The sequence below is a fragment of the Dioscorea cayenensis genome, chromosome 8 (assembly GCF_009730915.1).
Source record: "Dioscorea cayenensis subsp. rotundata cultivar TDr96_F1 chromosome 8, TDr96_F1_v2_PseudoChromosome.rev07_lg8_w22 25.fasta, whole genome shotgun sequence".
In the NCBI taxonomy this organism is placed as follows: domain Eukaryota; kingdom Viridiplantae; phylum Streptophyta; class Magnoliopsida; order Dioscoreales; family Dioscoreaceae; genus Dioscorea; species Dioscorea cayenensis.
The window spans coordinates 1,720,626-1,746,150 of NC_052478.1; the positions used below are offsets into that span (position 1 = coordinate 1,720,626).

The window sequence follows — 25,525 nt, forward strand, 5'->3', positions numbered from 1 at the left end:
TAATTTAAAAACCAAAAAGAGATTAAAAAATGGATGGAGGTCCATACTTTGACTAGAGATTGGGAGTTTGTCCTGTTGGAAGCCTTCAATATGACACTCCAATGTATGTGCGCCTCCAAAGTGTGGGACCCACCAAAGAAAACACAGACACACAAACTCAAATCCACAAAAGGAAACCATAAGTATATGGACTAATAAGCCTTGAATTTAATACAAACATGTATCTTCACTTTCAAAGTAATAGTATTATTAACCAAAAAAAATAAAGAAAAAAAAAAAATAGATAAGCAACCACTCATTTACCTGAGATATTGAACCCAAGCTCAAGAGGGTATAATCTTCATCTTCATGCCTGAAAAAGCAGAGAACAATTCATAAGATCAAGAACACAACTGCCAGAATAAGCAGTGAACAAGAATCCATTCAGTAGTAACATTGACTCCATCATATTAAACATATATACATAACACAATGACGTAGATAGTGTAACGAGGGCATCTTGTAACTGATTACTTTTCCAGAAAGAAGCTTCAACAAAAGCATGGATAACCTTTCCTAATCTGATGTACAAGGCTCTCTCTTTAACACCAAAACCAAAACCAAAAACTCTCTAGTTTCTACAATCTGAATTCATAGGAATATCTCTAGTTTGATTAGTACTGCTTTCAAATCCCAATTCCCACACAAGAATTTCAAAAGCTGTATTTCCAATGTTTCCAATGGGTGGCAGAAATTTGAACTCGAGAGCTAATAATATAACCCCACCAACCAAATGTGATAAAATGACAATACCTCATATTGTCATTGTATTTGAAGGCTGTCTCGGCAATAAAAATCACTAGACATCCATCCAAGAAACCCTTCATCCAAAATGAGGCCCCCTTTCAATTTTGTATTTTTCTCCCAGAAGTGTGAGCAAGGTAAACTAATAACTCCAATTCTGTATCTTGAACTCCCTTTGTTAATAGTACAAAGATCTGTCCAAAACTCTTCTATAATTGCCAGCAGATTTCTTAAAGCTTGTCACTATGTCCTAAACTACCAGGAAAAGGATCCATGGGATGCCCATGATCATAAAGCAATAACATCAGAAACAACATCTGAACTCAAAGCTGCAAAGCCAAGTCTGGTTGCTGGGAATCCATTAAAATGCTTGATGACTGGCGAACCGGGGATCCAGGCGGCTGACAACTGATGTTGAGGTCTGGAGGGAGCATGTCGCTTCTCTGTCTCTGCTGCACATGCGGAACCAAACGTTGCCAATGGGCCTGGCCACTTTGTCTTGATGAATCATTACCAAGTAACTGAGGAAATAAGACAAAGCCTTGATTTTTAACCTGTGATTCTTCACTAACTTGGATCGACTGTGGCAAGACTTGAGACACCTGTCTTGTCATTTGGTCCTCATTAACTCCTGTCCTGGCTGTAGGCATTTTCCAAAAAGAGTTGTGAAGAAGAGCAGGCTCAACTTGGCTTTTAGGATATCTGCTGATGTCTATTGTCTTGTGTTCTGCTGGAGCCCCAATTGACATCCATGCCTGAGCAGCAACCGCAGCTGCACTTGCATTGTCCCTTCTTGGTTGTTGAAGAGGTGAGCAAACCTGTTTCAGTGTATGGCCGCCGATATTTGCAGTATGACCGCCAACATTTGCATTTGATTGGTAGAATATCTTTCCAGGTAAGCCCATTATTCTACAAGGATCATCAACAGGTTGCTCCTGAGAACCATGTGCACGGCCATTATTTGTCACCTTGGATTGCTGATTGGAAATAATACCCAAAGAAGCGTTCAACCTGTCAATATCAGACTTCTCTGTCGCATTACCACCATTAAATCCTCTAAGGTCCATTCCCAGAATAGCATTTCCACGTTCAGGTTTTCTCATTTCTTCTTGTTTTAGATTGTCAGGTTGCCTGTGATTACTGTTTCTCAAAATCGTCTCAAACGATCTAGATGTTGCAGCTTCAGAACAGCTCAAAGGCCTTTGAAGAGCTGTTTCAGTGGTAATCACAGAAGTGGAGTTAGATGGTTGGAGATGTTCAGCAAGATTGGCGGAAGCCTGTGGCAAATCAACAGTCAATCGATCCTTCTGCTTTTGCAGCATAGCAAAAGTGATGCCGGGTTTAGTTTCTGATGCAACACCAAACCAACCCCGTTTCCCTCCCATAGTTTCTCGGCAAGATATCCCTTCCTTTGGCTGATTAGATGAACCATTGCACTGATCACTAACTATATGAGTTTTGCGAACAAGCTGGATATCCTTCAAGCCACTTGTCTGTGTAACTTTTGTCCTACCTTCATTCTCCCTATGCTTTTTTAACTTAGAACTATGTCCCAGCTGTGTAATATGGCTTTCAAAAGAGAGAATAGGAGTTGGGAGTGGTTCATACTCCCCAACCCATCCGGGACCAAACTTGACACCAGCAGGTAATGCTTTCTCAATTTTCTCAGAGGTAATTTTCCAGGCAACAGGCCCAAGGGAACCAGCGAAGTGTGCCAGACTCCTTGCATATGAATACTCTACATAATCTCCAACCTGATACAAAAAAAAAAAAAAAATTGAAATCCAGATAAGAAAAATTGGCATTAAAATGTATGAAAGATGTGATTATTTGTTACAAACCGCAGTCAACTGCTTTGCCTCACTCCCAAAAAAAGCAAAAGTTAAGTCTGATTCGACCACATGCTCTTCTATGTTTGCACTGTAAGTAGCACGGCGGTTCTCATCAACTATCAGTGGCTTTCGTCCATACTTGCAGGGAGAACTCTTGGCCGACACTGTAAACAATGAATCAGATTCAACCACTGGCTCTTCCGTAAGTGTGCCGTCGTTTGCACCATGATTTTCATCAACCAGAAGTACTTTTGTCCCATGCTGTGTTGGGGAACACCTTGCTGATACAGAAATGCATAAATCAACAACATTAAATAAACCTATTCAAGCAAGAAAAGTAGGAAAAAGGGGGAGTGAATTCAGATGCGGGACAAAACAAGGAAATAATAATATTATTAGTTAAAGCCGATCATCATCCAGTGCAGCTATAAACACATGCTAAGGACATCTACTAGATCTTTAGTCCTGAAAGCTCTCAGCAAAAGGTCTTTGCTAAGCCAAGGGTCTGATCCAGGAGTTTCAACTAAAATGCTTAGTCAGAGAGCACATTAGTTCCCCAAAGGCCATATGATAAATTATTTCACTATAATGATAACTGACTTCATCACTTAAAAATCACCGGTTGAAATATTGGTGCTCAGTTCCAACCAAGCCATTAATCATTCATTAAGTGAACATTGCGCTGCTATAAAAACAAGCTGTAAAATTGTAACACACCTGAAACTTCATCTGCCTTATCTGACTTGCTCTCAACCAGGGGTGGAGTCCTATCAAGACCTTGGTTGACAATGGCAGGTCTCTTAGACTCATTAATTTTGGCTGTTTTCATTACAGTGACAGTATCCTGCATCAACGGAAGAGTTGCGCCAGAGGAATTGTCTGAGCCTAATCTTTCCTTCGAAGCGATACAGACAGGCTTCTTAATCAGTTTCTTCTCAATGAAGTTACTATTCATTTTCTCTTCACAGTTCCTCTCAGTTGCCATAGGAGCAGGATCAACAAAAGTTTGCGTCTTGTGAGCACCATCAGATCTAAGCATCTGAAATTTCTTTCTAGCCATCTCTTGGATGGAGCGTGCCTGTTGCAAAATGAGGCAAAGATTAATATTGAAAGAAACAGGCCATCACAATGGTATCACTAGAAAATGAAGGATAATGAAAATAGATGTAAAAGTACCTGTCTAAAATAAATGGTATCTGGAGCGTTATATTGCATAGCATTACTACAAATTAGGAAGACATCATCCTGCATGCAAGACCAATTGTCAAGGGATATACATGTATACATGTGCTCAAAAGAATATGCCTATTCAGTTATGCATTTTGCAAGTGAGAAAAAAAAATTGAATACCAAGAACTATCAGTGCAGGATTAAAGAATTTGACAGGACCAAAGATATAGTAAAGGGTTCACATGTTGTAATTAAGATGGAAGAAGAGAAAATTAGCTAAGTGATGCTACAATTGATATCAAAATTTAGTGCAACTACATCCTTATCAATTCTTTATATGATAAGATGGATACTGTGAACTACACCATGCAAACATTCCAAAAACCTAAAATTTAGTTTTTAGTGTTGAACATAGCTCATAAAGTTGGAGAGGGCAGGCCTTTAATTACTAGAGCAGTCCACTTCAAGATCCCACTTCCAACAGGACTCGGTACAAATAAGTCCTAGGCACAAGATATTTGTCAACTCATTAAGTGAATGCTGTGCAGCAAACCAAAAGTCACTATTCATTATTTATCTGCATTATGATAGATTCTAGACAGCAAAGATGAACAAAGATGGTGAAACAGATAACATAATGTCAAGTTGCCAGTCCATAAATGGAAATAAATGAGACCACTCCTTGCTCAAGTACCATACTAGATCCCGTTAAGACCAAGAAATATTTCTTCCATTCCAATATGAACAAGACAAGAGTTTTATCATTATAATTTGCATTGAAGATCTTAAACGTGAACCAACTTGTTCTTATTTGAATTCAGGCAACAGAATTAACAAAGAAACTTAGCCCTTCGTAACAAGAGGCCGATAATAGCATTCTGCACATATACTACCTTGAGAAACCAACCACAGACAGCAACAAAATAACCTATAGAAGACTTATATAATTAGCTAAAACAAGAAATCATATTCAGATTCCAACCTCAAATTGTTCAAAGCATCGGTAGGCATTCCTAGCAAGCTTCTTCCTTACTGTCCCAAAGTCCATTGGATGCTCAATCACATCACGATAATCAGGAAGCTGCAAAAACAAAACAACCAACACAAAATCACAATCAACACACCCTTCAAAACTCACCAACAACTCCACACTTCCCTACAGACCTCTTCAGGATCAACAGGCTCTGCAAACACTCCATAAGTGTCCTTCCTGCCACAACACACAAACAACCAAAAGAATCAATCTTTCAACACAAAGCACATTTCAAAGCAGCAAAAGATCAACAGAGGCAAAGACTAACGCCACATACTTCTGAAGCTTATCAAGGACCATTTCCAATATCTTATGATCCGGCAACCGAGTTCCCATTCGCGAGCCATTACAAACACCTAAAAACAGGCATTAATAACAGCATAAACACCAGCCTTCGTTTCAAATTCCTAACAAAAACTCAATGCAGAAGCTGATAAAAACCAAAACCTTGAACTCGGTCCTTAGGTTTTACGCTCGGATGTTTCCTTCTCTCCTGCACAGAAGCAAACAAAACCCGAATAGGGCATAAAGCAAAAGCTGAAATTTCCAAAAAGCATCCAAGCCAGAGAAGCTGAAGTTACCTCACAACGACTGGATCCACCGGAACACTCGATTCTCCGCTTCTTCAGCGGCTTGACCTCCTCCTCCTCTTCATCATCATCCACGAAAGCCGCCGAGGACGGCGAGGAGGGTGGAGAAACGGGATCAGAGGAGGAAGAGTTACCTGGTGAGACGGAAAAGCGAGGAGGGTTTCGAGCCGGAAGGTGGGGAAGTTTGACAACCAGCTTGAGCTTTCTCTTGCCTCGTTCCTCCTCATCATCGGAGCTCGAGTTGATGAAGTCATCGGCTATAGGGATTCGGCGGCGGCGTGGTCGGAGGGTGCGCCGGGAAGATGGTGCCGATGGCGGCGGTGGCTGGAGATCCCGGCGATGTCGTCGACTCTTCTTCTTACCCGCCGACTTTTCCCATCATCTCTCTCTCTCTCTCTCTCTCTCTCTCTCTTTCTCTCTTTTTTTCTATCTCTTTTTGGGTTTTGTTTTTATTTTTATTTTAACCTTTTTTTTAAATTAAATTTATTTGGAGCAATGGACAGCCAACTACTGCTGCTGCAACAGCTACGACTACTGCTCTTTTATTTTCTTTTATTTTATTTTTTTTTAAAAATTATATTTCTTGAATTTAATATATAAAAAGAATATTTACTCTTTCCCACACACACACACACACTCTCTCTCTATATCATTGTACCATTCTCTTTCATTCTCTCTCTATGATTTTGCGTTTTCTACTTTCTAATCTAGGCCTGCATCATTGACTCGCGGGGTTGATTTTTATTTCCTTTTTTTTTTGGTTAGTTTTACGAATTTACCCTTCTGGAATTTATAATTATCTCCATACCCCTCTTTAAAAGCAATATTCTTATGAATGCTTATAAATTACCACTTATTTATTATATGTCATTTATTACAGTCTTACTCTGGATAAAAGAAATTAAAATTTCATTTCATTTTCCTTCATGTCTTTCTTTCTCTTATGCATGGCCCACCTCTGTCAAGTTTTCCGAAGTTGTCCTTTTACTTTAAAGAGCAAACCATTAAAACAACGCTAGAAAAAAATAAAAATAAAAGAGAGAAAACTGAAACATGAACAAGAATAAAATAACTTTCTTTAATGGTACTAGAAGAGATTATTATGTTTTAAACTGAAGAAAAAAAAGGAGAATAAAATCCATCATCATAAACAAATTTTTTTTTTTTTTTAAGAGAGTGAAAGAAACTAAATATTTTATGTTTAATTACTATCTAGATCCCTGTAATTATATATTTTCTGCTTTTTTAGTCCTTCTAATATTTTTAAGTACAATTAAATCCTCATATTTGATTAAGTTGGATCGTTCTAGTCCACTGCAATATTTTTAAGTACAATTAAATCCTTGCAATTTACACTTGTCCATCTACACCGCGGACTAAAATGACCCAACTTGACTAAATATGATGACTTAATTGTATCTAAAAAATATTACAATGACTAAAAAGATAAAAAAATACATAATTACAGGGACCTGTACAGCAATTAAACCAGTATTTTATTACATCACTCTTCAAACAAAAGAAATCCAATGACTTCACCCTTCTTTTAAACCCAACCTACATTGGAATAATTTATATATAAAGATTTCCTTGAATATACAGAGAAACCAAGCTACTTCTTAGCTCCAACTTTACACTAACATCTAAACAAGCACTTCAGAAGCAAGAGAATAAAAGATAGAATGAAGAAATGATATGGTATATGAGTGATAAAGCCTGACACAGCTTGGAGCATGCTGGTGTTTGGCCAGACTAGGACAGAATAGATGAGATGATAGAGAGAAGCAGGTAGGAAAGTAACAAACCAGATTGGTCCACTGGATTGAAGATGTCTCAATTCATCCCTGTAAGGCATTAACATTATTAATCCACTAAATTTCAAACTGAAAATTACTGCATACTAATGTTGTAAGAAGTAGATCACCAACACGCTATTAAAAGAAAAAAGAGATGACAATTATAACTATATGAACACAAATATTATACACTAATGAGGTTTGAAAAGGGATGAAAAAAGTAACAGTCACTGTCTAATGCAGGTTTGGGGCCCTAGGGATGATGTGTGGTGGATGAGTTTACAATCAAAAGCATCCAGCATCCAGACACATGTTGAGGGACCCTGCTATGATAGACTAACTTCTTATTGTTTATCAAGAAATGTCATGGAAGAGAACAAAATAAAGTATTGACAAAGAGGTACCTTTTCCAACACCCGTTCCTCATCAAGGATTTCTGTCAATGGTGCAGCAGCTGATTGTATTCCTAATGAGAATAAACATTCAGTGATGGCAAGGTGTTAGTGTTACCCTGCATGCAAAAAAACAATTAATTGTTTTTCATGGAAAAAGAGTGGTGGTGCTTTTGCATAGAGAGAGAGATCAACACTGATTCACCTGGTTTGATGAAAAGCTTGTTTGTCTCCATCAGGCTGGCAATTCAGATACAAGACAACATCTAACATGTACTATACTTTGACAGAATCCACAAATATGAAATTATACGTCAACATTCAATACACACTATGTTTTTAATTGATGACTTAAATAGTCACAATCACAAAAGAGTGAAATTATAAGAAACACAATGTTTTAGATCTGAGATCACAGCGAGGATAACATAAAGAAAAAATATAAGTGGTTCCAAATTTCAACGTGAGAAATTATTCAACTAAACAATATGGTCCCCACATAGTTCTGCATTTGTGATGTATGCTCAAAATTGGTCTGATTCTGTGGCATAGATCAGGAAATTTCAGCGTAACCAATCAAGGTAATGCATTGCTGCTAGCACAACTGATTTCTTTAGTTCAAGGGTCTCTTTAGTAACTGAGACAAGCTTTGATAGTACTGAATATATTGGGTGTGTAATGATGATAGGACCCACTAGATTTATGAAAGAAAGAAAGCAAATGCTAGGACCACACTTGTTGTTAGAGATTCAAACATGTCTCAATTACTTTATTAATTCTTCAAATCAGTAATGATATAAGAATCTAGGTCTAGCAATTCCAAGGTTGTTATGTTTGACCTATTCTTATGCAAGACGCAAGAAAATGATATATATATTGAATGCAATCTCCAATGTCTACCATATGTTAGCCTTTCAAAAGTGTCCTTCCTTGCCACAGGTCCTTGATACCTGGAGAGCTGAACAACTTGATATGTTTCAAGGTAGTAGGCACAATTCCTTAACTCCTTAGTGCGCACGCTTCAAGAAATGTATTGTAAAGATCCCACTATCATAACTATGCATCTAATAGGTTTGTACACAAGCAGACCCCATATGAGTTAATAGTGAAGTATCAGACAGAGCATACTTGAAGAGAATCATAACAACAAAGACAAAGAAGCATTTCTCTTATAGCTCTCTTTTCCACCGTTTATCATAATCCAATCATATTGTCATGCTTATTCTCATCAATCTATCTGTAGACTTTATATTGACAATATCCCCCACCAAAACAAGTGTACTACCAAAACTCAAAAGGCTTGGTTTATGCAAAAAAAAACTTTGCAGTTTTAATACCTCTATATTAGTTCAGGTTTAATTTATCTTTTCTTATAGTAGGCATGAGGAGCAAACTATATGGTCTCTAAAAAGGGAATTTTTTTTAAATCATTTTTTCCATTGAAAAGGCCTCAAATTATTAAACCTTCCCTATCTGATAGATATTTCATGGGTAATCATTGCTCACTCCATCAAAATTTTATCAGCACTGCACAACAAAAAAAGAAAAGCACAAGAGAGCAAATCTGGGCTTGAGAAAATAATTATTATATTGAAAAGAAAGAGACACGTATTTGCAGACTAAATGTATATCCAAATTCATCTTGAGAAGTTGAGTAAAGGATATTCATGATGTTGATATTGAATGGTATCTTACATTAGGTTTAGATATAGACAGGGGCATCATAATGCACATCAATAAAAATCCAACTATACAAGTTACCAATGCACACACAAAATGATACAGTTATTTGCAGTAAGACAATTGATCAGAATTACTTATTTCACAAACAAGATCTAAATTTAGTTGAGCGTGTGAGGCTCAACAAACTGCCCTAAACTAGCACTATGATGTTCCCACGAAGAAGCCATCTATACTCAAAGAACCCTGAAGTAGGATTACAAACAAAAGATAAAACAAGGGATTGAAGACATATAACAGTAACCAAATCTCAAGGAACACCAAATTTTCAAGATGAATGCAGAAAAACAATATATTCGTCTTATAATGAGAAATAAAAGATTTTTCATATAATTCCACAGATTGCTCAAACCAATGGGAGGATTCACAGAGTTTACAGAAAACTCAGGAACACTACATGTGATGCATCTCCATGGAGCTATGAATCAAGTAACAGCACTTTGTTTTCAAGTTGGAACTATAAAGAAACCCATTTCATACTAAAAATGAGAAGCTATTCCCCCCATTATCAATTTCTCTAATTTACAACATATGTGTGAAGCGAAGAATGCATGCCAAGAATTTACCTGCAAAGCAGGGCATGGACGAATGGCAGGTATCCAACACCAATCTGATCCAAGGAGCAGCTTCCTTCAAGCCATCTCATTCTCAATAATCATCACAACATCTCCTTAATGAAATCAAGGTTGAGAGTATCGCGAACAATAAGGAACAAGCCAAGCATCAGAACAACCAAAATCCCAGAAGACATTATCCTCTGTTCCAACTCCCTGGGGAGCTTCCTCCCTCCTCTGGCCGCCTCAACGAGCAACAAGGCCAAGGACCCTCCGTCGAGGGCTGGCAATGGCAGAAGGTTTATCACCGCGAGGTTCAGATTAATAACAGCAGCGAACTGAAACAACCCATCAGAGCTCGACTTGGCCACCTCAGCTCCCACCGCAATGATCGCCACCGGACCAGAGACCTTGCTCGCAGACTGCGAGAAGTTGAGGAAGGTCTGCTTCAACCCATCCACCACAACAGTGGCAAGCCCCCAGAACTCCTTGCCGGCAAGTCTCGTCGCTTCAGCAAGATCGCTGGCACGGAGCTTCGAGACACTGTAATTAGGGGAGAGTTGGACCCCGATTCTCCCGCTGCCATCGGAGCTCTGGTCGGGGACTACGTTAACAACCATAGGCTCTGAGCCCGCACCACCGCGCAGCACCCTCAGCGGCACGCTCTTTTTCGGGCTCATTTTAATGACATCGACGACCTCCGAGACGGAGGGCGCCGAGGGGAAGGCAATGTTCTCAACGCCGAGAATGACATCACCAGGTCGAAGTCCATCGCGAGCGGCAGCGGAGCCAGAGCGGACCTCAGGGACAAGAACCCCAGCGAGAGGCTTCTGGACGGGCAGGCCAACGGAGATTACCTCAGAGAAGACAATCAGATAAGCGAACAAGAGGTTAGCAGCAACGCCGGCCGAGACGACAAGGAGACGATCAGGTATGGGACGGTTCTTAAGGAGATCGGCGTCATCAGGGGGGATGCCACTGTCGGGGTCATCATCGGGGAATCCAACGAAACCTCCGAGAGGGAAGGCACGGAGGGAGTACTCGACGCTGCCAGAGACGAAGCGAGCCAGGACAGGACCAAAGCCGATGGCAAACTTGCTAACGTGGATGCCCTGGAGGGAGGCGGCGAGGAAGTGGCCGAGTTCATGGACGACGATGATGGCGGCGAGGACGGCGGAGGCTTCGAGAACGGAGGGAGCAGAGTCGAGGGCGGAGAGGAGGTGGGAGGCGCGGGGGCGGAGGAGGAGGATACGATGACGGTGGCGGTGGCGGCGGCGGCGAGTGGGGAAGAGCAAGGGACGGAGGAGATAAGGAGAAGGAGGGGAGGGTTTGAAGAAGAGGGAGTGGTGGTGAGGGTTGGGGATCGGGCCGCGCGATAAACAAATGCTTATCATCGTTGCGAGGCTCACAGCGATGGAGATGATGATGCTAGTCTTGGTCTCTCTCTCTCTCTCTCTCTCTCTCTATGGATATTGGATAATGGAGTACTATGTTAACGGGTTTGACTAGGATCCGATTTGAGAATTATTAGATCCGGATCCGTTATTTCTTAGCAAATCGTGTTTATTTATTATTTATAATAAATTAATAAATATCTATCTGCAATGTTGTTATACGTCTCCTCGCGTTTTAAAGCCTATAAATAATTATTATTATTATTATGTCTTCACACGCATATTCGTGTCTTTTTGTTTTTATGGGATTACAAACAGTTTTTCATTAATCAATTTTTTTATACATATAGACAAGCCACTGCCTTCTTACCAGCAGAAACTAAACTATGAACATTAAAGTTGAGAGAAAACCAACTATTTTTTTTTTTTATAAATTTTTTAATAGAGCATTAAATTATGGTTTTTTTTTAAATTTTTGAAACTAAGCTTCAATTTGAATTAAAAATAATTACTTAATTTTAATTTTAATGATCTATTTTTGATGATTTTATTTGATCTATTTTTAATAATTTGATGTTGAAAATTCTCCATTAGCAAATGAGATGAAATTTTCATATGAGAAAAAAATGTATTATATATGTCCTGATAAAAAAATTTTAATATCTACAACATAAAAAAAATCCATAATCTCTCGAGTTGAAATTGGGTAAAATAACTATTTTGATTCAAATTGAAGTTTGAACCCCAAAATAAAAAAATAAAAAAATCATAATTGGGTGCTTTGTCAAAAAATAAAAAAACTTACCCATTTTTTTTTTCCTTTCAAAAGAACAAAACATTTATTGAATAAGTGATTACACTCATACTATATATAGAAATGTTAAACTCAAATAATGAATTAACGATTGGTAGAATTTGTCAGTCTTGAAGCGATGAACAAGCATCTAATTTGCATAGATGCTGAAAGATCAAAGAAGAGCGATACGAATACTAGGATTAGAACTCTCTTGTTTCATATTGTTTATATGGTTTTCTTTTAATTCCTAATTCCATTAGGAATTTATTATTGAAATAAAAAATAATAAGATAAAAAAAAAATGAAAATGAATAAAAGAGAGAGGGAAAAAGAGGGAGTTTGAAGTTTTTAAAAAAAATTTAAATCCAAAAAAAAAAAGGAAGAAGAAGAAGTGATAAGAATTGAAAAAAATTCTCACGTGATTGAGGATTTTCTGGGGGTGTTGAGGATTTTTGGGGGAATAGATGCTAAAAAAAGAAAAAAAGAACAGAAGAAGAAAAAGAATATATATATATATATATATTTAAAGATATATACGCATATATATATATATATATATATATTTTGTTTGAAATTTCAATATATATATGAATAATAATAAAAAAGGGAAGGAAATACAAAAAAAATAGTAAATAATAAATAAAATAATCATAAATATAAAAAAAAGAGATTATGGATAGGGATGGAAATTTTAAATTCAAAATTTTTTTTTTAAAAAAAATCTCTCCCGGGAGTTGGAGATTCGTCAGGGTGTTGAGGATTTTTGGGACAAAAAAAAGGGACAATGGAGAAAACAGAAGAAGGAGAGACGGAAGAAGAACACAAAGAAAGCGGGGAGAAAAAAGAGAGGAGAGACAGAATAAGAGAAGACTGAGAGGGGGAAAAAGAAAAAAGAAAAAAAGCACAGAGAAAAAAAGAGGGGAGATAGAACAAGAGGAGACTGAGAAGGGGACAAAGAGAAGAAAAAAAAAAAGAGAAGAAGAAAGACAGAACAAGAAGTGGACAGAGAGAGGAAGAAGACGTAGAGAGCTTTGGCAGATAAAAAGAGACGACTGGAAGGTATCATGGCTTTGGTTTTTCTCTTAAAATTAATATGATTTTTGCATGTAAAGAGAACCGGGTGCCTGTACCCATATTAGTATGAATTTATTTTTTATTTTTTTTCATGCGTTTAAAGAAAAGTGGATGCACGTACATGCATTTGCCTGGATTCCTTTCTCCTTCTAAAAAAATATATATAAAATTTCTTTTCATGCATGTATGCACATGCATTGTCTTGAATCTCTCCCTCTAAATAAAATATATATATATATATATAGCCTGGATTCCTTTCTCCTTCTAAAAAAATATATATAAAATTTCTTTTCATGCATGTATGCACATGCATTGTCTTGAATCTCTCCCTCTAAATAAAATATATATATATGTAGCCTGGATTCCTTTCTTCTTCTAAAAAATATATATATAATTTCTTTTCATGCATGTATGCACATGCATTGTCCTGAATCTCTCCCTCTAAATAAAAAATATATATATATGTAATTGTTTTCCATGCATTTAAAGAGAGTCATGCAAGTGCACGCATTAGATGTTTTCTCTCTTCTTTCTTTCGTGCGTGCTCCCTCTCTCTTTCCGTCAAACCCTTGACCATGGATCCCTCTCCCGATCTCTTCATTAGCAGCGCCAGTGACTCCTCATCATCGGGCATCTCCTCGGCGGACCACGGCTGGCAGAAAGCTCAAACTTAAGACCGACTAACTTCTCTCTCGGGGCCAGCTTCTCTCAAAGCAATGTGGTGAGGTTCATGTCCGACGATGTGAAGATCTTGTTGATGAACTAGAACAAATAGATCATCCCCTTACTTCCACAATAGCCTCTCCACTGTCTCATCTCACTTCCTTGCCGGATTCGACATTTTGAAGCCTTTATCATCATCCCACAGGATGAAAGCGATCGCTGCTGATCAGAACTGACCCATCATGCGCTAGTATTCTCAAAAGAGGCTCCTTTGATCAAGGTTTGAATTGGCCACTCCGAAGATCTTGAAGCAAATAGTAGATGATCCTCATGGGACCCCTGAAGCTTCCGTCTTAGAGTCAATGTCTGAGTTTCTCCCATAGATGATCACCGAATCGATTGTCTCTGAGAGTTCTGTCACACGGCGAGGTGGTAATATGCACAATCCAGACCCCCAACTTCGATCCAGTATGCTCAGAGAAGTTCTCTAGTGAATGCAGCGACAGTTGGAGTACTTGATGCGCAATAAGATGACATTCTTCGATTTGGGCTCTGATTTCTTACTGTAGCTCATCCATCTACCTTTGATTCCACTGACTACTTCTTTGAGTTTGCTGCAGTTCTACTGGACGGAATAAAGGAAGAGCAGGAAGTGTAGGATGGTGAGAGTGTGGATAATGAAGAAGGTGATGCTGACTTTAAGCTTAGGATTGAAGAGGCCTTGGATTCCCAATTGTTGGTGGAAGGCTTGGTGGTAACTAGTACCACTTGTTTGTTTGTTACAATTTATAAAATTTCTCTCGAATTACACAGAGTTTTCTTTGTCCAAAAAAAAATGGAGGAGGAGTTTATTGGTGAGGGGTATTTTTTTGTAAAAATGAAGGGGAGTAGAGAAGAAGGAAAAAAATATGAAAAAAATGGAAGGGTAAAAGAAAAATGAAAGGATGAGTTAAAAAAGTGAGTAAAAAAAAATGAGAAAAAAGTGAAGGATGAATTTGAGTGGGGGTATTTTGGTAATTTTATTTTTGAAAGGCCTCCTATATAAAAAAATCTTATGAAATTTCTTTCATTCCACCATGAGGCTCGACTTTTCTGAGAACTGAGAATTTCTATGAAATTTCTCTCATTCCACCAGTGAGCCTTGGTTTTTCTTGGGAGAATGAGAATTTCTATGAAATTTTTCTCTCATTCCACCTGAAGCTTTTGGACTTTTCTTGGGGATATGAGAAATTTTTTTCATGATTTCTCCCATTCCACCTCGAGCTTCTCTTGGGAGAATGAGAAATTTTTTTCATAATTTCTCTAATTCCACCTCAAGTCTTGACATCCTCAGGGATGTCGAGGGAAATTTTCTATAAATTTCTCTCATTCCACCTTGAAGTCTCAACTTTCTAGGGGTAACGAGAAATTTTTTTCATAATTTCTCTAATTCCACCTTGAAGTCTTGACTTCCTTGGGGTAACGAGAAATTTTCTATAAATTTCTCTCATTCCACCTTGAAGTCTCGACTTTCTAGGGGTAACGAGAAATTTTTCATAATTTTCTCTAATTCCACCTTGAAGTCTTGACACTTTTGGGGTAAAGAGAAATTTTTCATAAAAAAAAAATCAAACCATTTCTTCAAGCTCACTTTGAGGTCTTTTGACACTCATTGGAGTAAAAAAATGAAATGAAAAGAAGAATAAAAAAATTCCTTGAAGTGATAAAAAAAAAATGAACGAAAAGTTCACAAAAAAAATATCTCTCGTCAACACTCATAAAAAAAGAGAAGAGTTGACAAAAGATTTTTCTTGAAACTCACTTGGAGGTCTTTTAGGCACTGTTGGAGTGAAAAAGAGGTGTAATGAAAAAAGTGCAAAAAAAGGAAAAAGGAAAAGAAAAGAAAATCTTTTCTTGAAATGAAAGGAAGAGTGAAAATGAAAATTTCACAGAGAAAAAAAAAATGATGATGAATGAAAAAAAAAGGGAATGAAAATTTTCACAAAAAAGAAAAAAATGTTTCTCATCAACACTCATAAAAAAGAGAAGAGTTGACAAAGATTTCTTTAAGCTCACTTGGAGGTCTTTTGACACCCGTTGGAGTGAAAAGAGTTGCAATGAAAAGTGCAAAAAAAATCTTTTCTTGAAATGAAAGGAAGAGTAAAAAATGAAAATTTCACAGAGAGAAAAATGATGATGGATGAAAAAAAAAAAAAAATGAAAATTTTCACAAAAAGAAGAAAAAATGTTTATCGTCAACACTCATTGAAAAAGTTGAGTTGGCAAAGATTTTCCTAAGCCCATTATGAGGTCTCTTTAAAAAAAAAATGAGTATGAGGTCCATTTTAAAATCAAGTCAAAATTATTAAGTTAATGACCTAACCATGTTAAAGGTCACGACTTAAAAAAATCAAATGGTCAAGGCTCAAAAGCATTGAAGAGCTAAGACCTAAAATCGATCGTGTAAACGACAAACTGCAACTCGAAATTTTAAGATACCAAAAGCCAAAGACTTGAGGAGTTTCACAAGTCAAGGAGTGGAGATTTTACAAGCGCAAAGAGCCAAAGTCTTGACGATAAAAAGAAGAAAAGTAATCAAGTAGGCAACTCGTAGAATGTAGAGTGGCAGCGAACTGACTAAGCTATGTTTCAAGACACAAACCCACATGAAAAAAAGAAATCGAGGAGAGCTACATCCACAAAGCTAAAAGGATATTCTGACACACTTTCAGTATAGGAGTTAAGAGCGTCAGCTAAAAATAAATTTTGAAGAGCATGATAGAAATAGCTCTTTCTAAAAAAAAATCTCTTGTTAAGCTCTCTTAGAGAATAACTCTCTTCTTTTGTATTCTTGTCTATGATCATGCATTCGCATGCATCTTTGAAATTAAATATAAAAAAATTATCATGTTTATTCAGTTACTTCTCATTCACACTTGTTTCTTAATCGGAGGTTCCCATGACATTGTCTGGGGTAATTAATATTAGGGGCTTGCCCCTAATAGGAGTTATGAACCCGCAATCATCTGAAATATAAAAAAAAAATTAAATTTTGATTTGTGATCCATACTTTTCAACCGGTCATACCCTAATTAAAGGCCGGGTGGAAAGAAAGGAGCCCACACATACAAACATATACATATATATATATATATATATATAGTAAGGAAGGCAAACGTTAAGAACACTAGGGAATTAGTTATGGTTCATATAGCATCCGTACAATCCAGTTGCATGGCATCAGAGTCATGCAATTATTTCCCCAATAAGGCAATAACATAGCAGTAAGAGATGCACTACAACATTATCACAGCCCAAGCTCTTTCAGGAAATCTGAGTTATCAACCAGTACCTGAAAAGATGAAGACGAACAGATGTTTTTAGCTTAAAAATAGGATTTAATTCGCAGATAATGTGTGTAGTTTACAATATCATACATTTAACATCATACATTTAACGATGATTACTAACTTGCTAATAATCTTAAACAAGCATCACGAAAGATTTGTAAACATAAAGGACACATATTTCTGCAACAGTAATCTGCTGTCAATTTGTCATTAGATGTCATTATGAGATAATGAAACCAGATGAAAATGCTTACCACTTTCCAGCCATCTGGATCAAGAAAGGAGGTGATCTTGGTATTAATTCCTGGAATTGGTCCTGGTTGTCGAGTAATTTTCCCACCTAGCTCCTTTGTAACCAATTCAACAGCTGCACCGCTTTTGTAGACATCCTCAGTGCTAATAGCAAGCTGGAAAGAATGTCCAACAAATCAGAAAAGCAAAGACTAGCGTTTGTGAGTTGAAGCAGATTAAAATGTAAACAGACCTGAGCATATGCATTCCCCTTGGTGTACTCTGTAACACCATAGTTGTATGTCAACTCCAGAACAGTTGTTTCATACTCATCAGCATAACCCATCATGGCAAGTGTGTACTGTTGAACAGAAGCATGGATGGGTTTCATTCCGAACATTTCACAACCAGTTCAGATTAAAACATTTTATGAAACAAAACTTACAGACATGACAGAATTTTTACCTTGTAAGCTGGATTATCTATTGTCCTCAAAAGCTTCATCCCACAAGCCTGGATAAAGAAACACGCACAAAAAAACATGAAGCCACATTATATCTTAATCAAGTAACTATCAAACCAAATGAAATTTAAACCGCAAATACAACCAAGTAGAATGTGTCCTCCAAGTCAAGAGAACAAAAAATTTAAGATACAACAACTGTTTAGTTCGGGATAGCAAAACAAACAACTTCTTTTCAAAAATATGTTTGAAAAAAACTTCAAAAATGCCAAACTGGTTAGTACAATCTAAAACTCCAGAGGAACATACGTTAAGAATAAAGCACGCGTCATGGTAATAGATGACAGAGTCATGGCTGTGAAGAATGCAATTCATATAATTAAAATGCCTTGCCTTCTTCCATGTTTCACTTGATCACAACGGAAAGATGGTTAATGTTCTGCTAATGAGTAATCCTATAGCAGTGATATTTTAATAAATTTAGTGTCTCTTCAAAGATGTCCATTTTCCCACATAAAATGAACAGACCATTCTTTATGATTCATATGTTCTGTGAGTAGCATTCATATGCATTGGCATACTTTTCATAATAGAAGCTTAGTGGAACTATAAGTTGCAGAAACAAATGCTTCTACAAAATGTAAGAGGACATATGCCAGTAAATTTATGATATTGTACCTTTTCATAGAACTTGATGGAACGATCCAAATCACCTACACGGAGCATGACTTGGCAGAGAGGTTCAGGTGTTGGGCCCCTTTGAATAAGCTCAAAGAGATAACCATCAGGATCTTGTGCAAAAGCAATAACCGCCGTCCCTCCTTTAACAGGACCGGGTTCACGAGTGATCTTCCCACCTTTGGCCTTGATGGTCTCAACCAGTTTATAGACCTAGTGTAGAAAATATATAGGATTATAAATCACAATAGCATATCAATAAGCACAGCTTCAGAAGGGTGGAACTATGCATACATCTTCACTTGCAATTGCAAAATGCCCAAACCCCGCGCCAATGTCATATTTATCGACTCCATAGTCTGTTGATTAACCAAAGAATACTATAAAACATCAGAGGAAGTGCAATCACAGTAACAATAATAAACCAGATGCATGCATCAAACAAGCCTATATACCTACAACTTCTCCTAAGCAGTTAACCAAAGGTGTACAGGCGCAAAACCTGAGGACACTAAGTTTATGACACACAAATAAATTTTTGATGCATAGCAGTCATGGTTTCATCAAGAGAAAGCACAAACAGTAACAAAAGTAAAAGCTGAATGAACAAACAAGGACACAAAAGAAAAGGAAAAGAAACCAAAGCTATCTAGAAAGCAAGAAACGCACTATATGTCAGTTCCACTACAAAGTGAGAATCTTCTGGCCCGAAACCAAGGAAAGCATTTGAATATTTCTCTTCGGGAACATCTCGTTTCCTCAAAAGTTGCATCCCAAAGCATTCAGTATAAAATCTGATTGCAACAATGCCAACAAATAACAAAACAATTAACCCAAATTTTAAAAGTGAGTAAGTTAGCCACACATACATATATATATATATATATATATATATATTAGAAACATCGCAAGCAAGCATACTTTATGGTGCGGTCCAAATCACCAACACGGTAAACAGCGTGCAGGAATCTGCGCTTATCATTTTGAACCCATTCAAGCGCATTTTCACAGTCCGGAACTGTCTTCCCTTCTGCTCCAGATGCCATACTAAATCCTTTCTGTTCAAATGACATTACCAAAATAAATAGAGTCTAGATTCTAAAGTACAAACTCCATGCTCATAAAAAGAGCATATTGCTGAAACCAAAAGATGTTAAACGAAAAAAAATAAATAACTTTATCAAAATAGCATGTCCTGCAAGAAATTCAACTCGATAGTACACAAAGGCTCAAAAGATTCCACCTTGATAGGTAAGCAGCAAGTAAACCATGAAACAGAATGAAAAAGCTTTAACAACAACAGCATCACAACACTGAACTAGGACTAACCAAACATAAAGCACTGCTGAATAACCTGAAATTGTGGGAGTAGAAAAACAATGCATACTAGAAATCCATTCAAAGAAGAAAATCTATTGCGTTACAGTTAAACCATCAAGAAAAAAGAATGGATATGAAAATCAAAGAAAGCACTTCAATGAACTTTTCTTTACATTTTCTTTCTATTTTCCTCCATTTCCCCTCAATCCAAACACGCCCATTCCAATCAAATAATTGTTTCAACATTTACGTAAAGAAACTTACTTTAATCTTTCAAATGATCTGCAAAACCAACAAAAGATCAGGAAAAAAGAAACATGGGATCGGACAAGCTCCAATCTTTGGTTGTGTCATGAATTCAATACACATAAAAATGAATACTTTCTGATAAACATCCCAAATTCCGTCATGAAATTCATTAAACCAATGAATAAAAAGCCGAATAACAAAGAAATGAAAGGAATTTTCTCATACCAACGAGACCGCTGCTCTGTGCTCGGAGTGTTCGAGAAAAACCTGAATAGGGATTTATGGAATTTTGATGAATTTTACTCATTACCCCTCAATATATATATATATATATATATATATATTAGTTCCTTGACATGAATAAGAGACTTAACAAATAATTTATAATTTTATAAGGAGTTGATATGAAAATGTTCTTGACGGGCTTATCATCACCCAGGAAAGAAACCCCGAATAAGGACCATATCTTCTAAGCTATACACACCGTCCATCTAAAGGAACTCAGATGATGGAATCCCGGAAAAAGGTAACAAAGATTTTAAAAAATAAAAAACAAACAAACAAACATAGACATCCGGCCGGACCAGATTTAGACCAGGCTTTATCTACAATTACTAAAATTTAAGTTTATTTAAGCTCGGCTCGGTCAAAAAATCTGGACTTTAACCTTTGCTAGAACCAGTACAAATTTAATAACCTCTGCCCAAGGCCCGCCCAAGCCGCTCAAATAGGTTTTTCATCCAATAATATATAAATTATAAGAAAAACTTAAATATATATTATATAAATATATACAAAACTAATTAATAAATAATCAATAGAAATTCAAACCATTATATATAAATATATACAAAATTAATTCGGGTCAGGCCGAGCTTTTAACAATGAAAACCAAACCCGGCCCATTTTTAAAATGGACTTTTTTTTTGTCCAAGGCACGGATATTGAGCCTTATATATTTGTCCAAACCCTTTTATTTTTCGGGACTTTATATATTTGTCTAAACTTTTCCAATTTTCGAGTGGTCTTTTGGGTTTGGGCAGATAGGCCGGCCTTTGGACAGGTCTAAACGTGCACTATTTACAATCCAACTACGTGGGAATTTTTTTACAAATATAAACAATTTTTTTTTATGAAAAACATGCATGCTTTTTAAATATAACACACATGCCCACTCTCCATTATCTGGGGAGCTTTCTACAACAAATTTTATTTTACAGTTATAGGAACTGTTTACATGAATTTTTTTAAATTAATTAATTAAAATACTTTTCCTTTTTTTCTGTTTGTTAGTAGTTGTTAATTTTTTAACAAAAAAAAATTATAGTGTGCCTGACGGTTCCACAAGATGAACGATTTACAACTTGGGATGGGTTATTGAATGTCAATCAGCCCATGGGCCAAGAAAAAACAAAGCATGGCCCATAGGCTCACATTAGCAGCAGATCACATCCGGGCCCATCTGTATTTTTTTCCCTTTTTTTTTATTTCATCTTATCAAACAAATGTTTAATAAACATGTATTTTATTAGCATTAATTCAAATAAATATTTTTGGTACAATTCTCATCAACCAGCATTAACTGTTACATGTCACACTTTTATACGCAACAAAATACAAATCTCACTGCTTTTTCCCTTGTGAATCAGTTGTGATCAAATTAACATATAACATGCTTCATCTTTTTTTTAAAAAAAATAATAATAATAACAAACTTAAATAGCACTTAGCTGCATTCCATTGATAGGAAAAACCAAAGGAGGTGCACCATTAACAGCAGTAGATGCAAGCAATGCAGCAGCAATCTCTGTAGGATGATAAGGATCCCAAAACATATACTTTTTCCTATCTGAACAATAACTAGACAATGGAATACAAGCCAGCTTTGCATTCATATTCCCCAGTCCACAACATGCTGCCTTTATTTCAGTAAAACCTGTTACCATTAATAACATCATTAACCAAACTTAATTAATTTCTCTCAATCTGCAGTAAAAAAATTAGAAACTAATTAAATGTAATTATTAATTGCAATGTATATATATATATATATATATGTACCATAAGATGCAGGATTCTGAATGCATTGCATGAGTGAAGAGAATGTATCAAAGAATGAGTAACTGAAACCAGTCAAGCTTGATTTCAATTGATTCAAAAGAGATGATGCTCCTTTGTTGTACTGAGTTGAGAGGTTATCTGTTACTGCATTGCAGTCATTTGTTTTGCTCTTTGCTCTTTGTGATGGACAGCAGCCGATCGGTCCCGTACCGACAAACAGAAACTTCCTCGCACCGAGATTATACAATGTCTGCCATTCATTGATTCATGTTAATTAGATGCAAACCAAACATATTATCTGCAACCGATTGATTTAACCAATATGTACGTACCTTAAGTTGGCCTTGCAAAGTGGAGACCATGGATTGAGCATACTGTTGAGTTGTGAGCTTTGTTTTGTCAGGATCATAAGCAAAGATATCATTACTTCCAATAACAAAAGTGAAGATGGATTTGGAAAGATGGTTTTCAGCTTCTGTGCTTCCAAGTTGTTGTGCTAAAGTTGTGAACACTGATGAGTAGTAGTTTATCTGTTGGTTGAATGAGAGACAGTGATCCTGAAAAAATTAACAAGATGATGCATTAATATATATTTGGTTAATTAATTAATTAATTAATTAATTAATTAGATTAAATGTTATGAATTTATAAAGTTTTGATGTAATTAAAGAGTTAATTACTTGGTTTGTGGAGTCAAAAACACCAGCACCTCCAGAGGCAAAGTTGAGACCATTTAAGAATGCTTGTGTCTTGTTGGCATTGGATTTAATGCTGAGGTATGGAGGTGGAGATGGCAGTCCAAGATAATCAGCTGCCATAAATCAAAATGTTTTTTTTTTTTTTGGTTAAATGAATAAAAAAAAAGGTATATTAAAGTAATACAAGAGAATAATTTTTTAAAATTCTTTATATCAGCATCTTTTTTCCACTTTTATTTGATGGAAGATCTATTTATATATTCTACGCGTTATTATTATTCTTATCTTTCCACGTACACAACCACTTAACATTATGTTATGATTATTTTAATAGATTTAATTTTTCATATTTTATAAATATTCTAGTTATACCATTGACCTTAAAGTAGACATTGATAAATTAATAATTCCAAAGAAATGGCTTCCACAAAGATCTCAATACATCTGCATGTGAGTTATTTTCCTCAATGGTCAAAAAGTCAAGGGCTGGCCTTCCTTCACAAGTTTAACATATATATATATATATATATATATGTATGTATATGATCAAGGGCTAGCCCTTGACTAAACCAAAGATAAATAGACACTCTTAAACTAATATATATGAATAAATTCAAAACAAGTTGAACACATGCATAAAGAACAACAACATTAGTGTACGTTTAAAAAAAAAAAAAACTAATTACATGCATGCAAGGTGGCAGGGTATTTCATATGTGCTTGCTTAGCCCTTGTGTTTCTATTTTTTCCCCCAATTATTTTAATGCATAAGATTCACATTCAGATATATATATATATATATATATATATATATAATACGATCGTGCACTCCATTAATGCCCTCTATTACACACGCACATATATATATATATCTAAAACTTTGACCTTAAGAAATAAGCATTTATAATACCAACCAAACTAATTAATGGCTTCTAAGAACATCTATCAAACAATAACTCAAAATTTACCTCTCCTTTACAGATAACCCTCTTCTTCTTCTTCTCAAGTTTTACCATGTCTATGTCCTCACAACTAAACCAAAGATTAACAATCATGAAACACAAAAAAAAAATTGAAAACCCTTTTATATGAGTTATGAACAAACAAACATTAGACTGTGTATATGCATAACATGAATCCATTTAAAAGAAACAAGAAAACGAGAAAACAAGAAAGAAGACTAAATTAAGAAACAAATATATATATATATATATATATATATATATATATATATAAAAAAGGGAAAATATATATATACCAAGAAAATCAACAGAATTGTTGCCATTGCTGAACCTGCCAGTGGCCTTGTGACCTGGATAATCAATCCCATTGTGTGGGAAATTAGCTTTGAGAAGAGAAAAGGTGATGTGATTATTGTTTCCCACATCTGCAAGAGAATCTCCAAACACATACATTGCAGGACTTGATGCCTTTGCATGCCCATGCAACAATATCAAACATAACAACAAGTACATCATCTTCATCACATAATCACAACACCTACCACTACCCATCTCTCTATATATAAATATATGTATATATATATATATCTTTAGAGATCTCTGATCAATGCTTGTTGTCTTAGAAGATATATAGCTATGGGCATGGTTTTATATATAGAGAGAGTCATATGAATACAGATAGATAAAGGCTAATTAAAAAGAAGTGAGAACACAAAGGGAGAGTAGAGAAGCCGTGTATGTGCATGCATTTTCAAATAGTCAATAGGGTATAGAGAAGGTGTTAGAAATTCTCTTTTTCACACTAATGTATGTATTTATTTATATAATGTTTTCTTTAATGAAATGAGAGGAAGATGAGGTTGAATAAAGATATTTGGAGTAAGTAGTGGGGGTAGAAAAGAAGCAAGTTCTTTTCATGTGTATAATTTGATGGTCTATGATTTATTGATTTTATTTATTTCAAAGATAATGAATGGAGATGAGCGGATGAGAATGAACCACCGACGAAGTCAATGTGTATGCTGACGTTGATAGCGCCATATAGCGCCATATCGCATTATGTGATTTTCATGGAAAATAATAATTATGATAGTTTAGCACATGCAACAAACACAATTAAAAGTCATCATACAGACACAGTGATAGGGCGTCTATCGGTAATCGTTCCTCGTCCGGCTACCTCATAATGAGGGACTCTGCTAACACTACTGTGGAGTTGGCGTACATTAAACTTGGTTATAAAAATCTCATATAGTGGGGTCGAAAATTGGTATTTACATAGTGACGTCCAGTACCCATTAAATTAAAAGTTATTTAGTTTTGAGAATCCTATATATAGATATTATCATATTTTATTTATTTATTTTAATTAATGCTATTCAGATGCAATTAGTCATTAGCCAAAGAAGCCACAGTTAATTAAAGAAGCGTGCACAAGACTTTAGATATCAGTCACTATAGTCATCCTGTAGACCGTGAGGAGGCTTCGAGTTAAACCCAGCACACGGGTTCCATTACAAAACAATTTGGAAGAACTTAAATTCATGAGTGCTGTAAAGAATTTCTGTCGTTAACAATATTATCATATATATTGTTTGATGTAGGGGGTGTGGTAATGAATTTTTTTTATAAATATATTTTATAAAGAAAGATTATGTGAGTTGAGATTTTTAAATATTGAAATAAAGATTATGATCCATGTAAGAGAATGATTCCA

General features: G+C 36.0%; 4 protein-coding genes across 8 annotated transcripts; all 4 read right to left on the reverse strand.

The window, feature by feature from the left end:
* Window positions 1-20: 20 nt before the first annotated feature.
* LOC120266915 lies at window positions 21-5,837 on the reverse strand. 3 transcript variants are annotated; one of them, XR_005538316.1, is made up of 11 exons: window positions 5,400-5,837; window positions 5,266-5,311; window positions 5,096-5,174; window positions 4,950-4,995; window positions 4,768-4,866; window positions 3,792-3,860; window positions 3,333-3,693; window positions 2,625-2,896; window positions 793-2,537; window positions 304-352; window positions 21-156 (listed from the first exon to the last, which is right to left on the reverse strand). XR_005538316.1 is itself a non-coding variant. In XM_039274570.1 (9 exons), exons 3-9 carry the CDS (start codon window positions 5,152-5,154, stop codon window positions 1,107-1,109), a joined length of 2,337 nt encoding a protein of 778 aa, XP_039130504.1. In that variant the 5' UTR covers window positions 5,155-5,174; window positions 5,266-5,311; window positions 5,400-5,837; the 3' UTR covers window positions 458-1,106. The 3 variants fall into 3 exon arrangements, 1 of the variants encoding a protein (XP_039130504.1); XR_005538315.1 differs by lacking the exon at window positions 21-156 and having other exon boundaries at window positions 167-352; XM_039274570.1 differs by lacking the exons at window positions 21-156; window positions 304-352 and having other exon boundaries at window positions 458-2,537.
* Window positions 5,838-6,639: 802 nt separating this feature from the next.
* On the reverse strand, window positions 6,640-11,346 carry LOC120267513 (probable membrane metalloprotease ARASP2, chloroplastic). Of its 3 annotated transcripts, none has more exons than XR_005538482.1 (3): window positions 9,903-11,346; window positions 7,609-7,670; window positions 6,640-7,252 (listed from the first exon to the last, which is right to left on the reverse strand). XR_005538482.1 is itself a non-coding variant. In XM_039275188.1 (1 exon), exon 1 carries the CDS (start codon window positions 11,282-11,284, stop codon window positions 9,995-9,997), a length of 1,290 nt encoding a protein of 429 aa, XP_039131122.1. In that variant the 5' UTR covers window positions 11,285-11,346; the 3' UTR covers window positions 9,611-9,994. The 3 variants fall into 3 exon arrangements, 1 of the variants encoding a protein (XP_039131122.1); XR_005538483.1 differs by having other exon boundaries at window positions 7,609-7,715; XM_039275188.1 differs by lacking the exons at window positions 6,640-7,252; window positions 7,609-7,670 and having other exon boundaries at window positions 9,611-11,346.
* A 5,628-nt stretch (window positions 11,347-16,974) lies between these two features.
* On the reverse strand, window positions 16,975-20,403 carry LOC120267935 (lactoylglutathione lyase-like). Its single transcript, XM_039275617.1, has 9 exons — window positions 20,313-20,403; window positions 19,440-19,576; window positions 19,188-19,312; window positions 18,813-18,877; window positions 18,519-18,731; window positions 17,843-17,890; window positions 17,631-17,738; window positions 17,401-17,553; window positions 16,975-17,148 (listed from the first exon to the last, which is right to left on the reverse strand). Exons 2-9 carry the CDS (start codon window positions 19,562-19,564, stop codon window positions 17,104-17,106), a joined length of 882 nt encoding a protein of 293 aa, XP_039131551.1. The 5' UTR covers window positions 19,565-19,576; window positions 20,313-20,403; the 3' UTR covers window positions 16,975-17,103.
* Window positions 20,404-21,595: 1,192 nt separating this feature from the next.
* On the reverse strand, window positions 21,596-24,613 carry LOC120266316 (GDSL esterase/lipase At5g55050). The gene is made up of 5 exons (XM_039273936.1): window positions 24,105-24,613; window positions 22,829-22,959; window positions 22,481-22,705; window positions 22,149-22,398; window positions 21,596-22,023 (listed from the first exon to the last, which is right to left on the reverse strand). The coding sequence occupies exons 1-5, from the start codon at window positions 24,358-24,360 to the stop codon at window positions 21,803-21,805; spliced, it is 1,083 nt and encodes a 360-aa protein (XP_039129870.1). The 5' UTR covers window positions 24,361-24,613; the 3' UTR covers window positions 21,596-21,802.
* Between the last annotated feature and the right edge of the window lie 912 nt (window positions 24,614-25,525).